This window comes from Pundamilia nyererei, unplaced genomic scaffold (genome assembly GCF_000239375.1).
Source record: "Pundamilia nyererei isolate P.nyererei 1_Seehausen unplaced genomic scaffold, PunNye1.0 scaffold00043, whole genome shotgun sequence".
In the NCBI taxonomy this organism is placed as follows: Eukaryota; Metazoa; Chordata; class Actinopteri; order Cichliformes; family Cichlidae; genus Pundamilia; species Pundamilia nyererei.
This window is the reverse complement of record NW_005187444.1, coordinates 2,610,429-2,627,579: the sequence shown is the minus strand read 5'-3', so window position 1 is coordinate 2,627,579 and position 17,151 is coordinate 2,610,429. Positions and strand designations below refer to the sequence as shown.

General features: G+C 39.2%; 1 protein-coding gene across 2 annotated transcripts in view; it reads left to right on the top strand.

Moving 5' to 3' along the window:
• Positions 1-17,151, top strand: part of insc (INSC spindle orientation adaptor protein) — a 53,386-nt gene that overhangs the window by 22,584 nt on the left and 13,651 nt on the right. For both annotated transcript variants that reach the window (XM_013910405.1, XM_005731508.1), the window contains exons 3-6: positions 8,982-9,348; positions 9,591-9,643; positions 9,737-9,860; positions 11,095-11,208. In XM_013910405.1, coding sequence (XP_013765859.1) covers positions 8,982-9,348; positions 9,591-9,643; positions 9,737-9,860; positions 11,095-11,208 — 658 coding nt within the window. The remainder of the gene's footprint in view (positions 1-8,981; positions 9,349-9,590; positions 9,644-9,736; positions 9,861-11,094; positions 11,209-17,151) is intronic.

Sequence of the window (17,151 nt, the reverse complement as noted above, 5' to 3'; positions counted from 1 at the left end):
AAAAAAAACACCACTTTTTGGTCTCAAATGCAAATCAGCTCTTATCACACACAGTTTTGTCTCACAGTCGACTGACAGTCACACATGCTGACCCTTCTTTCTTTTAACAATTACAGAAGCTGCTTTGTCAGCATCTGTGGTTTAGAATATTTCAGTCACTGAAAATAAATTTGAATATATATCTTCTGACAGTTCGGTGTTTACTAATGTTCGCAAAGCGTCTCAGAAGATGCACAGTGAATGCACTTGGATATTAAATCAGGGGAACTCACACGCCATAGGCACACACACACACGCACATAAATAAAGGACAAAACGGTCTCATACTTATCTCTGTCTGTGTCTCATGTACAGACTCAAATATAAATTGGATTTGTGCTGCGCACGGTGCACTAACAGTCAGTAAATCAGCTGATGAAACGAGCCAAGTGGCTGAACTGCATTAAAATAAATTGCAAACACAGATGGGACATGTACATGAACTCAGCTAACAAACATCTCCACAGCAGAACCTTTTCCCAGATCGGCTTGTCTGCACATTCAAAGCCTCGGGGCGCAGTCTCAAAGTGTTCGGCGAGTCATTACACTGCAAACAGGTTAGCCAAGTGTCTGTCTCTTTATATTTGTTTGTGTGTGTATATTTCTAAAGTGAGTTGTGGCCGCTCACTTAGGAAAATTGGAAAAGTTGTCAAAAAGTGTGGCTTTAGTAATGTGGGGGAAAGTGTGTGTGAGACTAAGAAAAATGAGGAAGCAAACCAAAGTGTAAGATGAATGGACTGGAGATGGTTTGAGACAGAGAGAGAGATGGATCATATTCTAATGCCTTTTACATATGTCTGTATTTGTATGCGTTGTGCGCATTTAACACGACGTGCTAAGAAGCCTGAGATAATTAAATTTGAGGTTAGAAGTCGGCTGAGACAAAGAGAGGGAAAAGAAAAGAGAAAAAACGGGCTGTGTGTTTTGTCTTAGGAGAATCTAGTCTTGGCTACACATAAGAGGCTGTCTGAAGCATCTGGGAGTCAGATGTCTGCTTCTCTAGCCAGGATTCAGCTGTACCAGTCAGAGGCCACAATATCCCCTTTCCATGTGCTACTTCAGGAGGAGCACATGCTCCACCTTCACCCAGAAAATCAAGGCGTGACTTGTACATTTAAATATGCCATTAGCCAGATGCCTTAACCATTTTCTTTGCTCATCTGTCACCTCTTGCCACAGTGAAACTATATTATATAGAAACCTCCCAGTGAAGCTGTTTCTGTGTAAAAGATGATTCCATTAAGCAATATTCTGGTTTCTGAGCTAAAGAGAAATGCATTAACATCCTACTTGATTATATGCCTCCATATTTAATTCTGTTTGGGACAAGAGTGTCCTTGTTTCCTCCTTCAGCTGAAGCCAAAGCCACAATGGCTGGGTCCTCAAAATCTAACAGCTCACTCTGCCCACATTTCCATTCCCTCTGCCTAGTTGGACTGTGGTTCTGTTGTGGTATTTAAGAAAGATTTCCATTTAGTTCCATTACATCAGTCATCAGATTGTGATATCCATGCACCCCAAACACTGGACGACAGTGAAGACCTCCTTCCTGCTTATATTGTCTTAAATGACTACCATATCAGAAGAATATGCAGCAAATAATCTGAACTGAATGCAGTCAGATCCCAGACAGACATAATGACACAAACCAACACATGTTGCTGTTTATTTTCCAAGCAAGAAACACTGAGGATGCCAGAAATACTGCCTGGAGTTAATGGACAGTTCCAGATGTTGGTTAATCCTAAATTCCTCCTTGTACCATGAGCGTGTAAATTCATAACATGATTTTTTTTTTTTTTTATAGAGAAAGCAGTCTGTGTGTTATCAGGTACAAATTATTTTGTTTTAGATGATTTTTTGGAGAAGTCTAAGACACAAAAAGCTGATTTTGGCAAGTAAAGCAGCTTCTGAGGATGATACAAAGTGAGTAAAGATTTTTGTATGAGCATTTATTACATTAAATAGAAGTTCAAAGAACACAATCATAACTTATACTGAGCTTTGTGTTAGCTGCTAGCTAACAACTTGCTAGTTACTGCTAGCAAATATAGCCTGGTATAGGTAAGTTTATAACTGTGGTTGTTGGTAAGTGCTAACATTTCTAATTAGGTCACTATATGAACAGCAACTATTAGTTACCCTCTAATACAACAGTAAAAATTAAACAAACTCTCAAAGTTAAGTTGATATTGCCAACTTGCAATTGGAACTTTGTTTTTATTTTTATTCCGACACCACAAGAAGTCACGGCCTGGAACCAGGGCTTTCATAGCATTTTTACTTGGAAACGTATTTGAAAGATGAATGACACATCAAAGGAAATGGAGATGCCAGTTTTGTCATTTGACTAATCAGTTGTCAGTGTCTGTTTGTGTGTTCGTATAGCTTCATTCAGTGTCTTGTGATTTTACCCGTAAAAGCAGAGGAGACTTATTTGTCTGTATTTTAAGACATGTTGATGTAATACACTGCCTTTAAATGTTCCTGAGCCACAGAGGACATCTACCCTTTAATTCAAAACATCTGTGTGGGATGCTTTTGCATCTGACAGCAGGGTTACTCTACGTGTAGGAAGACCATTCATCAAGCAAAGAGAAGCAGACATTACTCAACCTGCGGTCATGATCTGTGAAGTGTTGTACATAGTACCTGAATCACTTGATGCCTCTAGCGATATGTGGAACAAGCCTTTTAATAGGCTTCCAGCCCTGAAGAACAAATTAGCTCCTGCTGTACAATAACTGCTATACTTGAGTGACAACAGGTGCTCCCGTGCTTGAGTTCACACCTGCCCGTCTGCTTCTCACTAACTAGCAAGCTCTCTGTGAACTGATACAGCATTGAGGGTGGGAATTGTGACTCTCTGTGATTTGGAGCACATTTATATTATCTTTTATTGTAACCATCTACAAGATGCAAGTGAAAGACCCACAGACTGGGTGCAAAGAGTTTAAAGTTTACAAAGTGCTTTCATGTGGACATGGCTATTTTTAGCCTCAAACAAAATGACTCACAGCCTCTAATGAGGCGAGAGTCCATACGTGTAAGTGATGCTTTTGTCATTTTTCACTGTGGTGGGTAATGATGTACCTCAGCAAAGCGAAGCTGTCAGCAGAACATTCCTTCTGCTGGGATGGTAGAGCACACAGAGTGAGCGTATTTTAAATGTTTTGACATGTTATGGCATATGTGATTGGCAGCTGCTTTGACTAAAGTTGTATAGGCACTGACCTTTGTATGAGAATTTGGCATAAAAGTTTGCCACCAGAACTCAACTTTCAAAGGCTAATATAGTTTGAGCAACACTATGAAACTGATATTTTTGCTTCTGGGTGCCCCCTACTGTGAACACCCACTGTATTGTGTTAACTGCTGTCAGCAGGAAGATTGACTCAGCTTGTGTCCTGCCATCTTTGGTTTGAAAAATCTTGCTGGTGCAAGATTTGCTCTTACCTGACTTCTTGCTTATTCACTTTTCTTTTGTCTTCTTAGCTTCTTCAGTCAACTTCCTGTTTGGTTTCCTTGCAAATGCCATGGTGTCAATAGAATGACAAGCTAGAAGAAGCTAGGTCTCTATTCATGACGATAAAGACATAATAAGAACATAATAAGATAACCTTTATTAGTCCCACACGTGTGAAATTTGTTTTGTCACCGCAGGAAGTGGACAGTTCAAAAGTTATGAGGCAAAAATTAGGATACAATGAGAATAAATACAGTACACAACTGTACAGGATAGAATAAATAAAATACTATATACAGTGGAATAAAAATAAAATAAATATACAATAAGATAAAAATAGAATACAAATACAAATGCTATATACAACTGAGTAAAAATACAACGATGACAGAAAGGATTATTGCACTTAGTGTTATTGCATATGTATGGATGTGTGTGTTTGATCAGTTAAAGTTTTTATTATGGACCTAGACCTAGCTTTTCCCATAATTAGCTCTGGCCTGTAATCAATAGTTAATGGTGTGTGACACTGCTGTAAGACAGTTTTTCTAGTTTAGGTCGATGTACAATGAAAATTGGCTATGAGGCTGCTAATATAGGTCAAATATTCATATAATTTTCAACTTGTTGAGAAGTATCCTTGATGTCTAGCAAGCAAGCCTGTAAACTAATATGCAGTTACTTTGTTTTATTTTTATAAAGTTATTGTGCAGATGATCAGAAAACGATGGCAGCCTCTATCACTGGCATCGCTTTTGCATCGAGAGAAAAAAAAAGTGCCTTTAAAATAAAAACATGCAAAAAACCTTCCTAAAAAACAGTACATACATAATGCATCTTCTTGCCTCAACACAACCCCACTTTTCAAAACCAACACTATGACATCCACACTCACTTTCATGTGAAGTGGATATGTGGGGTTTGATATTTTTTTTGTCTCTAACTTTCTGTTTCTGTCGCTTTTTATTTCAACAACCGAGTACCACGGCGGCTGGCTTTTCATTCGCCTTTGAGCATGGCAGTTTGGAACATCCATGACGATTTCCCTGTGAGAAAACATCAAACAGACTGTTTGTGACTGAGCATAGCCCAACTCTTACCCTTATCTTAACCTAAAGCCAACATAACTCTTCAAATAAGAAAAGCACAAGAACACACACTCGCAAACTGACCCTGCGGTCACAAGCTTCTCTGTTTCATAAATCTGCAGTGGAGCTAAGGGATAGATCGTTTAGGGGCTCAACATACAGCAGCAGCCTGACAGTGACTCATGCAGCAGAACTCCATGTGCCTCAAGTACATAAAAAGTTTAAGAGGGAATAATCTAAAAGCTCCAGTTATAATTCTCACCTGATGTGTTACAGGAAGAGTGAGTTCACTGTGGCGCACCAGCTCAGCACACCAGCCCGAACTCCTTCACAAATCCATAGAGGATTTGCCCTTTTTTTGATGAAGCTCAGCTACTCATCTTAACATTCAGAGATTGTCCCACTCTTTTTTTTTTTTTTACCAACTACACTTTATATTTTTTAAAAACAGATTATGCATTCTCCAAGTTTACCGTTTTTTAAACAGCGGAACCTGTTGATACTGTGTGTTTTTCTATCCTTAAAGATGCATAGGTTGAAAAATGGAATTAGCACCATCGGACAGTAGCCCATCTCCCGCCTACCTCATCATCACGCAGAATGAACACTAAAATGAAAAACCGACAAGAGCAGAATCGTGCAACAAAAACGCAGCTATCTCCTTTTAACCAGCTCCTGTCTCTTTCGTTGCCACCATTGCTCAGTTTTCTGCCAGCCAGCTGCCAGCAGATGAGAAGTACTGATGCTTCATCACTGCAGAGACATCCTGTCTGGGATAATAGAGTTGCTGTCGCCTGACCCTCTTTTGGCCCCACATGTAAATATTTGTCATGCCCTGCAAGCTGAAGTGCACCGCTTCCCCTCCTTTGGAAAACAAACCTATTATTATCTGCTTTTTTTTTTTTAAACATATGATGACGGGAGTGTTTCGGGGCTTTATTGGTTGTGTAAATCCAGATGGGTTCATCCTGGTGTGATGCTATGATATAACCGAGCAAATGGTTTTAAAATGACATTTTTGGACTGATAGAAACCAGGAGATTCTGGAAACAGTTTCAAATGTTCACATTTTACCATTAGGCTTTTTTTTTATGTTTCTTTGTCATCCAATAAACCTCCCCCACCCCAAAAAAAGAATTAATAATTATCAAACCTTTAGCTTTGTGACTAATCTGCCACTTAGGTTGAATCACTGTGTTATTCACCGCTGCGTGACAAATCTCCAACAAAGGACCTTTCAAGAACTAGAGTGGTTTTTAAGAGGCTTTCAAATAAGCAGGAAAAAAACAGGAAACAGGATTCAGTAGTATTTTAAAGATATTAATATCTTTAATCGCCTAGGTAGAGTTAAACTAAAACTCATCTCATCTGATGATCACTCTGAAGCTTTTTACCCCACTTAGCAGAGTAAGCGGCATATTAATGCTTACTATTCTGTGCAGTTACTTATTCCAGTTTAAATTTATAGCTAATTACATCTCCATTCTCTTACAATGAATGAGATTTATCTCTGCTTCAGAGTTTCGAACCACTGAGCTGCCTCTCTCTACAGCCTGCACATTTTACATCTTTCGCCGTGATGCTCCCCATCCCCAGTTGGCAGATGACTCACTGAATGTATATTTATCAGAACATACATGCTTTGTCTTTCGTAGCCGACTCAAAATTTAAATGAATGTGATATAAATCTGCTGTTCCATTCCCTAGCACACATCTGCCCTCCAATCATGTTTAATATAAGATTAGCTATAATTAGATTTGTGGCTTGCTAAGGATTTATTCTTGTGTAACCCGCTATTGCTAAAATATAAAGGTCATTGCATAGCTCGAAGACATCACTTAATAATGATGGCTGCTGCTGTTCAATGACAAATCTTTGTTCTAAATGTAAACACAACAGTGCTTCATTCAGATGATATCAGCCAATACTCAATACCAGTGCAATATCCCAACATGTGTTGCCAGTTGCCATTTCAAACTGCAGTCAAGTCAAGAGCCAAGAGGAAAATATTCATCTTCAGACCCTTTCCTCTGTGTTCCCTCAAAGCAAAGGTGGCTGTTGTAGCCATCGACCCATCCTCTTTCGGGGAGCTTTGCCTCGCGGGATGCTGGCCTCTGGATTGCCCCCTTAAGCCTCCCTTCATTAGGGTCATTGCTGGGAGAGATTGAAGTGGGGAGAGTGTTTGCTCAGTAAAGCTGCTTCTTAAAGCCATCACAATCCTGAGGGGAAACGAGGGATTAGACTAATGAGGACAGAAGATGGCTATCATCTGTGAATAACTGACCTTGACAACACATTATTGATTTGGGTATTTTAGAACTGAATACTGTAGTCTCCAGTGACTGATTATCATGATACTGGAGTTTACATGTATAACCTATATGGTATATGGATGGTTCCCAATTGATGTGTCGAGGCTCGCTGGTTCCTTAAGAAATTTTGTAATTTTGGGTTAGATTTTTCTTTTTAAACATACTTATGTACTTACATATGTAAGTTATTTGCTCTGTTGAAACCCATCTTAATATACTTAACATAATTTTGAGCATCATTATTTTTCATGTTTTTTTTTAATTTATTTCCAATTAATTCATTTCAATTCCGTTTTTTTGTTTTTTGTTTTGATATAGTGCCAAATCACAACAACAGTCGCCTAAAGGCGCTTTATATTGTAAGGTAGACCCTAATTCATACAGAGAAAAACTCAACAATCACCCCCTATGAGCAAGGAATTCTTCAAAAGTTTTCAATCTGTCATGTTTCACAAAGAATGAAATACACACATGCAAGTACTACCAAAAACACAAAAGAAAAACTCTTTGCTGGAGGTCAGTTTTAGCTAACTAAAATTTAAGCTGTCACCTTATATCAGCTCACCTTATATTTATTGCAGCAAGATTTGCCAACAGGAGCAAGAACTCCAACCCATGTCCAGTGGTGGTGTACAGTTTGTGTTTGTTAGCTAGATCATTTTCTGACTCACAAGCCAGGTGCTCAATATTGAAGTGAGCAGGTTCCATCTTTGACTCAAACACTGTCCTCTCTTTTATCCAATAATGAGTAGCCTGCATCAGAGCAGATACACCGGCCATGATGGGATAAAGACAATTGATGTTTGTGTGAGGGATTAGCAGTGTTTGTTTTGGCATAAGAGATTAATGATATATCATGTACTTTTTCCAAAGAAAAAAGGAAAAAACAACAGGAAAATTATATAGAGATGACAAGGGTGGCACAGACAAGTAAGCTTCCTAACAACCAATTTGAATTTCCTTAATTTTCCACTGATTACCCATGTTATTTCTTGTGGAGGAGGCAAAGATGATCAGACTTTTTTCATGTAAATGTGCTTAAGCTACAGAATAGCAGGCAGGACAGTCAGCATTAATGATGTTCTCTCTAACATGACACTACCCTCAGTACATAGTAACCAGTGCACATTCATTTCATGTATGTAGCAGTGTTTGTTTAGCAATATGTATTCGATGTATTCGATATAGCAGTCTGTTTGACCTGCTCCCCTCAGGCAGGAGGCTCCGGTCCATTCGCACCAGAACCTCTCGCCATAAGAACAGTTTCTTCCCCTCTGCTGTTGGACACATGAACAATAACCATATGACTGTCCCCGCCACAAACACATGACCCTACGCTGTGTCACTGCATCATTACATGCTTGGCACTGATCACCACCTGCACTCATGTATATATCTCTCTATGCAGCATTTTTAATTCTTATTCTCATGTATATATCTCATGTATATCTCATGCACATATCTTTCTACATAGCACTTTTAATTCTTATTCCTACTTTTATTTTTTTTTCATGTCTATTTAATCGCAATTTATGACACTATGTTTGCACTGAAGCACCGCAGCAATTTCCTAATGTTGTAAACCTGCTCAACATTTGGCAATAAACTGATTCTGATTCTGATTCTGATTCTAATTAATAATGAGAAACCAAAGAGCCAGTTGCTGTCGATTTAGTCTGAGCAAACAAGAAGGAGGGAAAGAAGTTTTCTTCGCATACCAAATCAATAGATGGCAATAGAAAAATGGTCTGTGCCATCTTCCTTCATTTTGTTTGCAATGGACCAGATATACACAACAAGCTGAATAACGCTGTTGTATCACTAACAAAAATCAAAAAATTGGGACACCGTTGTCTTCAGGATTGCTGACTCACTTTTGGTCGAAGCTGGAGTTATAAATGAGAACATGCAGCATGTAAACATGTGGAAAACAGGGGATTCCTTGAAATTATGTTAAATCTACATCCCTGCTCTTAGTTCTTTTGCCTCTGGTTTAAGAAAAAGTCCTGTTCACACTGAGACTTTTACATTAGATTACATTTTTTAATCTATTATTCTGTTTGTTTCACCCACAGTACCCGTGCGCAGTCTCTTCAGGTTGACTCGGTCCAGCGGTGGATGGAAGACCTACGTCACATGACGGAAGTAGAGTGCATGTGTGTCCTTCAGGCCAAACCCATCGGGGTAGAGGAGGACTCTCAGCAGGGAGAGCTGATTGTGGGCTCTGGGGTTGGTGCAGGGGACCACGTGGCTAGAAACAACTTGCAGACGCTCCTTCGCCGAGCTTTGGTGGTCAGCACAGAGCTAGGAAAGATGTTTCAGCGGCTGGAGAAGGGACGCTGGCAGAGGGTCCACAGCACAGCTGTACGGGCAAACTGCCATGTTCGCTCACTGGTACATGAGTACAGTGCAGCTCGAAACACACCGCCGGAGATGCAGAAGGTGATGGTTGACTTTGAAAATTAGGTTTGCATACATAAAAATGTGTCCATTTTACAGTAATGAAAAAAACTGAACAATGTTTCTTTTTAACTGGAGCTGTTTGACATAAGCTGAGCTTACATTACTGAACATTATTTGCTCATCTGTTATCTACAAATACCTGCAGTTATACCCCACTGACAGGCCATTTATGTTTAGAACTGTGGAGGTCTGACCACTTAAATGTGCATGTTTTGTTGTAGTATGAGAAGTCTTTGCTGGAAAAGTGTATGGAGCTGACTAATATTACAGAGAGGTAAAATCTACAACGTTAATATGCAGTAATTTAAAAAACTCCCAAACAAATACTTTGGTTTTTCTAAATCAAACATTTGATTTGCACCCACAGGTGCCTTCACACTGACGATGAATTCTTCCTGAAATCCATGAGGGAGGCCATCCATGAGATCCTTACAGATGTCAGTGACTCGTTCAGCAACATGATTGACATGGCTTTAGCCAATGAGATCCGGGTATGTAGTTTCTGTATTTGCGCATATTCCATTGTGTGCTCTGCAGTGTCATGTGTTTATAATTTTGCTGATAGGTTGAGGTGTTGCTTTGCCTAATTTATAAGAGTGTTGTAATCAGTGGTGTAAATAATTCAACTCTGAAGTAAGAGCCAAACAATCTCAGGGTTGAATTTAGCAAAGTTTGTTGTTATGGAGTGATCAAAAGAAAGAAGAGAGTTTTGGCGATGGGGAAGACCAAGATTTCCACAAGGAACATACATAGTTTGTGACTTACAGTTAGCACGAGGAGCCTGATCACCACGGCTACTTTCAACAACAATCTGGAGAAGAATGTGAGCTTCAGCTGGTCCTTAAGTACTGGATGGAAATGAGTGAATCCTAAAAGGTGTGTTCGCTGCAGCGTGGAGTCCCACAGCAGAACCTGCCCATCTCCACCTAAGAGTAGGCTGAGAGGAAAAGAACCAAAGCAAAACAAAACCCTAAATAGCCTCCCGATTAATAGATCATCGTTACAGTGTCATGTAGATAAATAATTTTTGTATAACTAAAAGAATTAAAGAGAACTAACAGGCTCATTTCAGACAATTTAAAATATAAATGGAAATAAATTGTAATTAAAGTACCTACACATACCTACCTACTGGTAAAATGCTTCCACCTGGTGGTGAAGGCTATCATTTAAATTTTGTGGCGGGTAATTGCAACAAGTGCCTTTAATCATGGTGTACAGTCCTGCAGATACTGCTGGCTACTCTTAGTTCTTTTTTTTTCTAGACAGAAAGTTAGGGGCAACACGAAAAGTTGCCAGTAATATTATGTCAATCAACCAATCAGTCAATCCTATAAATGCAGTCTATTGTTCTCTGTCCCACTTTAAGCAACACTGACTGTTATGCCGTTAAAACAGATACTGTGTATAGTAATATTTTGGATCCAAGCACACACACACACACATATATATATGTATATATATATATAGTTACCCTCCATGTTTGGGTCAGATAAGAAGGAGAGAAATTGTCCCTTGATTGTTGCACACTTATAGAAATAGACTTAGAAATGCCTGTCATGTTTGTGCTATCCAGTGGTTGTATCGAAATAAGATGACACAGCTGACACCATAACAGTATTAATGAGCCACTAGAAACAGATTTTTGCATCCTGTCGTCAAAAGTGATGATTTGAAATGTGTTGAGTTGTGAATAAAATGATAAAGATGTCAACTTCCTTGCAGGTTCTGATCAAGCAGATTGAATCATCGGACAGCCTTCATACCATTGGTAGTGCCATTAGCAACCTGCTGTCCCTAACCCAGGATGGACCTCAGCTCTGCAGCATCATTGCCAAGGTACTCGGGACATAAAAATAGACTCTATGCTATCCTTCTTACTACATTTAGAGAGCAACTGGGACCTTGCTTCATTTTATTCACTCCTGTGGAAAGTCCACCTATACCGATGTTTGTCATTCTAACCAGCAGACCTGGGATTGCCAGCTATCTTATTATACATGCCTCTATAAAGCTATTTCACTGTGAGATAAGAAACGACAGACTGGACAGCAAGTCTGTATTGGCCATTAGTTAGCTGACCGCTTTCAGGATGCTTTTGATAAGACACTTCCTGGCCCACTCATACACACACATACACGCTCTTTGCAGCCAAATTGTCAGATCAATACTGTCAGCTCTCATTAGTCGTAAGTATTGATTACACATTCAGGTTGCTCAGGTGTCTTTACCTTTTAATCCACTCTCGCTTTTTTAACCAAGCTCCAGGGCTAAGAAAGTAAAGCCATGTAAAAATGAGGCTGTTTCTGCAAAGCAAGTCAGTCCCCATGGATATCGTTGAGCTTTGCAGAAACAAATTAATGTTTACAGTGTGGTACTCTTAAAAGCTAACAAAGGCTTCATAGCAATCATACAAGGGTACATTTTCAACCATTTATATCTAGTTTAAAGATGAGATCGCCTTAAGTGACAGGTTACAGGTCATCTTCACTTCACCTCCACATAAATTATCTGAATATGTGGCATACTGCTTAATTATACTAACAGCCTGTCAAGGAAGTCTTTGCTCCTGTTTCAGTGCTCCAGAACCCAGTATTATTTTTTCAGTATGTTATTTTTGCAGTATGGCACATATTTGATCGCATGTAGTCTATTTATGAAATTTGCTAATTAAGCTTTGTGATCATTAGATAATAACTTAGCACTCCACTCCAAACACCAGTCTCAAGGCTTCAAAACTGGGCTTTACAAACCAAAGGATGATGTCACAGTGCCTACATCCATCCTTAAAATACAGTCTATGTTCTTAACTTGGTGTGTAGCAGAGCTGGACGAATTGATGCATAACATCAGCTCATATTTGAACATTTTGCTCATTACAAATTTTCCACTGCTGCTGACTTCACTCGTGCACTGAAGAACAGCAATTAGCCATTTAAATGTCTGGGTGGGGACCTGATATTTCCACCCTCTCCATCTCTATGCCAGTGTCTTTGTTGATGGGCTGATTTTAGTGTTAGATAAAAAGATAAAAAGGTTAAAAAATCAGATGGGTGGACTCCCATGATGTTAAAAATCATTGTAGTGATCATACAGCTTGAGCCAGTGAGGTACCTTAAAAGAGGAAATAGTGTGATAATGATAACTTGTAATTTGCATGATATTGGTTGTTGATGGTTGTTGTTGTTATGTCAAGTGTCTCTAAGACTTGTACTCTAAGATTTGTCGTGGAATCATCACATCACACAAAATATAAAGTAAATAATCGGTTTGTAAAATCTGATGTAATCCATGTGGAGTCTAGCCTTTAATGCAGGTCCTGTGACCCAACCCATAATTACACAAATGACTTGACTACACAGTGGGAGCAGTTGTGGCTCAGGACTTAGAGCAGGCCATCTAATAATCAGAAGGTTGGTGGATCCAGTCTGCATGTTGAAGTATCCTTGGGCAAGACAATGAACCCGAGTTGCCTCTGATGTGTCCATCGGAGCGTGAGTGTGTGTGCAAATATTAGACAAAGCACTTAGGTACAGAAAAAGCGCCTGCATGAACGTGTGACTGGGCGAATGTCATTTGTAGTCAAAAGTGCTTTGAGTGCAGTTACAGTAAAGAAAAAAAAACACTTTATAAGTACCAGTAGGTAAAGTGCTGAACCTACAGGGTCAGCACAGCCAACCAGTAAATCACTGTGGGTTTTTCACTATGAGTTACTCCTTTGACACACAGAAAGTCATTTGATCAATTGTAATATTTTAAGTTGATTATAGAAGCTGTAAATAAAATGTACAGTGTTCAGTACAGTAAGTAAATCACATGTATTAAAACTGTGCGTTTCCTCAACTTGCAGATATTTTATTGAACCTACACCTGAGGAGGATTTTTTAAAAAGCGCTGCACAAATGATTTAAATTGAAAATATTAAAAAATATGTGTCAACAAATTATTGTCAAGTCTATCAACTCTCATGCCCTGATTTTAATAAGCCATTATTTCAAAACATATTAAGTATTTTTTTTCTCTCTTGTGATTTCAAACCCTTGTAGGTGATGTTTTTCCAAAGCACTTCTCTGTAATTGACAGCTTATCAGACCCTGAGTATTCACGCCATCAAGGCTGATTTGGGACGGTTGACTGCACACATCTGTCATACCAAACAGATCAGAACAAATCATACAAATTATCGCTGAACACTATTCATGCCTGCCTTTAGCTCATGACCCACTCAAAATGACAAAACAAACAAAATAAATGCCCACCATATTCATCTAAAAGCATCATTTATTCTTTAATCCATCAAATTCAAACTATTTTCTTTTCTTTGGTGTTTTAGAGATGAACCATAGTTATACATGCCTACCTTTTTATAGTCATTTACATTTTTTATATTTATATTTTCTGCATGTCTTAGGAATAAAACACATCAACCAATACAGTAACAACATTCAGCAGCCAGGCAGAAAGAGCAGTTGTCACGGATTTAGCAGTGTCTGCAAAGCTGGATTCAAGAAGTGTTTAAAGTTAACGTTTTTAGAGCATTTAAAGCACCATCTTGTGCCAGTATAGAACGTGACATCACTAGGTTGTTTGGTTGGTTTGCCACTGGTCTTTAAGTGATGACATATGAACCCTGCTCCAGGTCCAAACTACTCTGCGTTTAATAAGGTTCTTGTGTTTTTAACACGTTTTAATGCTTTGTATCTTGTTCTATTTAATCTGAACAAGCCCCTAAAAAAGGCAGTGATAATTGTTGGCCTCGCTCGGTTTTTATTACCACTATTCATTTTAAAGCTCAGTTTTTAAAACCTTCTGATGTAACTACAGGGAGTGCAGAATTATTAGGCAAGTTGTATTTTTGAGGAATAATGTTATTATTGAACAACAACCATGTTCTCAATGAACCCAAAAAACTCATTAATATCAAAGCTGAATGTTTTTGGAAGTAGTTTTTAATTTGTTTTTAGTTTTAGCTATTTTAGGGGGATATCTGTGTGTGCAGGTGACTATTACTGTGCATAATTATTAGGCAACTTAACAAAAAACTAATATATATATATTTATATTTATACATTCTGACATTCAAAAATAAAACAAAAACAAATCAGCGACCAATATAGCCACCTTTCTTTGCAAGGACACTCAAAAGCCTGCCATCCATGGATTCTGTCAGTGTTTTGATCTGTTCACCATCAACATTGCGTGCAGCAGCAACCACAGCCTCCCAGACACTGTTCAGAGAGGTGTACTGTTTTCCCTCCTTGTAAATCTCACATTTGATGATGGACCACAGGTTCTCAATGGGGTTCAGATCAGGTGAACAAGGAGGCCATGTCATTAGTTTTTCTTCTTTTATACCCTTTCTTGCCAGCCACGCTGTGGAGTACTTGGACGCGTGTGATGGAGCACTGTCCTGCATGAAAATCATGTTTTTCTTGAAGGATGCAGACTTCTTCCTGTACCACTGCTTGAAGAAGGTGTCTTCCAGAAACTGGCAGTAGGACTGGGAGTTGAGCTTGACTCCATCCTCAACCCGCATCCAGCCCCACAAGCTCATCTTTGATGATACCAGCCCAAACCAGTACTCCACCTCCACCTTGCTGGCGTGTGAGTCGGACTGGAGCTCTCTGCCCTTTACCAATCCAGCCACGGGCCCATCCATCTGGCCCATCAAGACTCACTCTCATTTCATCAGTCCATAAAACCTTAGAAAAACCAGTCTTGAGATATTTCTTGGCCCAGTCTTGACGTTTCAGCTTGTGTGTCTTGTTCAGTGGTGGTCGTCTTTCAGCCTTTCTTACCTTGGCCATGTCTCTGAGTATTGCACACCTTGTGCTTTTGGGCACTCCAGTGATGTTGCAGCTCTGAAATATGGCCAAACTGGTGGCAAGTGGCATCTTGGCAGCTGCACGCTTGACTTTTCTCAGTTCATGGGCAGTTATTTTGCGCCTTGGTTTTTCCACACGCTTCTTGCGACCCTGTTGATTATTTTGAATGAAACGCTTGATTGTTCGATGATCACGCTTCAGAAGCTTTGCAATTTTGAGACTGCTGCATCCCTCTGCAAGATATCTCACTATTTTTGACTTTTCTGAGCCTGTCAAGTCCTTCTTTTGACCCATTTTGCCAAAGGAAAGGAAGTTGCCTAATAATTATGCACACCTGATATAGGGTGTTGATGTCATTAGACCACACCCCTTCTCATTACAGAGATGCACATCACCTAATATGCTTAATTGGTAGTAGGCTTTCGATACAGCTTGGAGTAAGACAACATGCACGAAGAGGATGATGTGGACAAAATACTCATTTGCCTAATAATTCTGCACTCCCTGTACAGCCCAGCCCATGCAGCAGTATATTAATGACTAACCTTATATTGTGGATGGATTATCTCAGTTGTTCTCCTAATTTGGTCCGTTTACACCATCCTGCCATGCAATGATATTAACTTTTATTGAGTGGAAAAAGTTAGCATTCATCCTCCAGCTTCAATGTGTTTACGTTATGCTAACGTAGCTGTCTTGCTAGCCATCACATAGCACATCATTATATACCAGCTAGTCCAACTTCAGTAACCCTACAAACGTCACTGCTGTTTAGTTTTCTGTCTTCATTTATGTTGGAAGTGACAGCAGAGCTGTACGTTTTAATTTTTTCAGAAATCTCTCAGTCAGAACATGGTATATCATGCTTAGGTGGAAACTAGTGCGCTAACTTCCTGCTAACTTCTAACTCTGTTAAATTTAATAAATTCTGTTTTCATGGATCACAATTGTCAATTGTCATTTTATTAAAGATGAAAAAATTGAATCAGTTTGTAACTCTCAGTGATGCCGCAGTATTTGTTTGACTTTGGGACCCGAAGCGGAGTTTGGACCCTGAAACGACTAATGACGTCAGACTTAAAGACCGGATGGACTCACATTAGTTTATGTTAGCTAACTGATAGGACCGATAACTAAGTGGAAAACAAGGCAATTAAAACTGAAAATAAGCCTAAAGAGGTCAGTTTTGTACTGCTTGTGGCTACAACAATGGCTTTTATGTTAAAAAAAAAAAAAGAAGAGGATATACCGTCCACTTTTACTTTCTGTCTTTAAAGCAACACGTTTTTCATTCTTTACTAGCTGCACTCAAACTGGAAAATCCACCTGTTTGCTGTAATGTTTGGGTTTCTAGAGCACTTTACAAATGAGGACTGTATGGAGGAGAACCTGTTTGAGTCAGGTGCGCTGTATTAGACTCCATGGTGTAAGTTAGCCATTATAAATGTGGTGTTTCATGTCAACTTTAATACTGAGCCATGTGCCACACCATAAATCAAATAGCAGCTGGAACGCTGGAGAGTGACTGTGTCATGATGTGCACGCGAGTTTGCATCCTCAGTGTTTGCCTACTGTCATGATAGATCTCAATCTAAATTTGTCCATGTTGGCAGACTTGTCATATGTGTGTCCTTGCTCTGATAGCTGTAAACTGCAAGGCGTGTAGAGCATGAAATGGCAATAACTCAGGCCTGGTGAGAGCCAGTGTGTCATCAAAGCTCTGTGGGTAGAAAGGGGGCTTAGAAATACTGTAAATCCCATGAAGCTCTCTAATTTGACGTCCCTTTTAGGATCAGATGAAAGATACCTGCCAGTCTCCCTTCATTTTCATCTTTCTCATCCCTTAAAGCACAAAGTCTTAATTTCTTTCTTTCTTTCTTTCTTTCTTTCTTTCTTTCTTTCTTTCTTTCTTTCTTTCTTTCTTTCTTTCTTTCTTTCTTTCTTTCTTTCTTTCTTT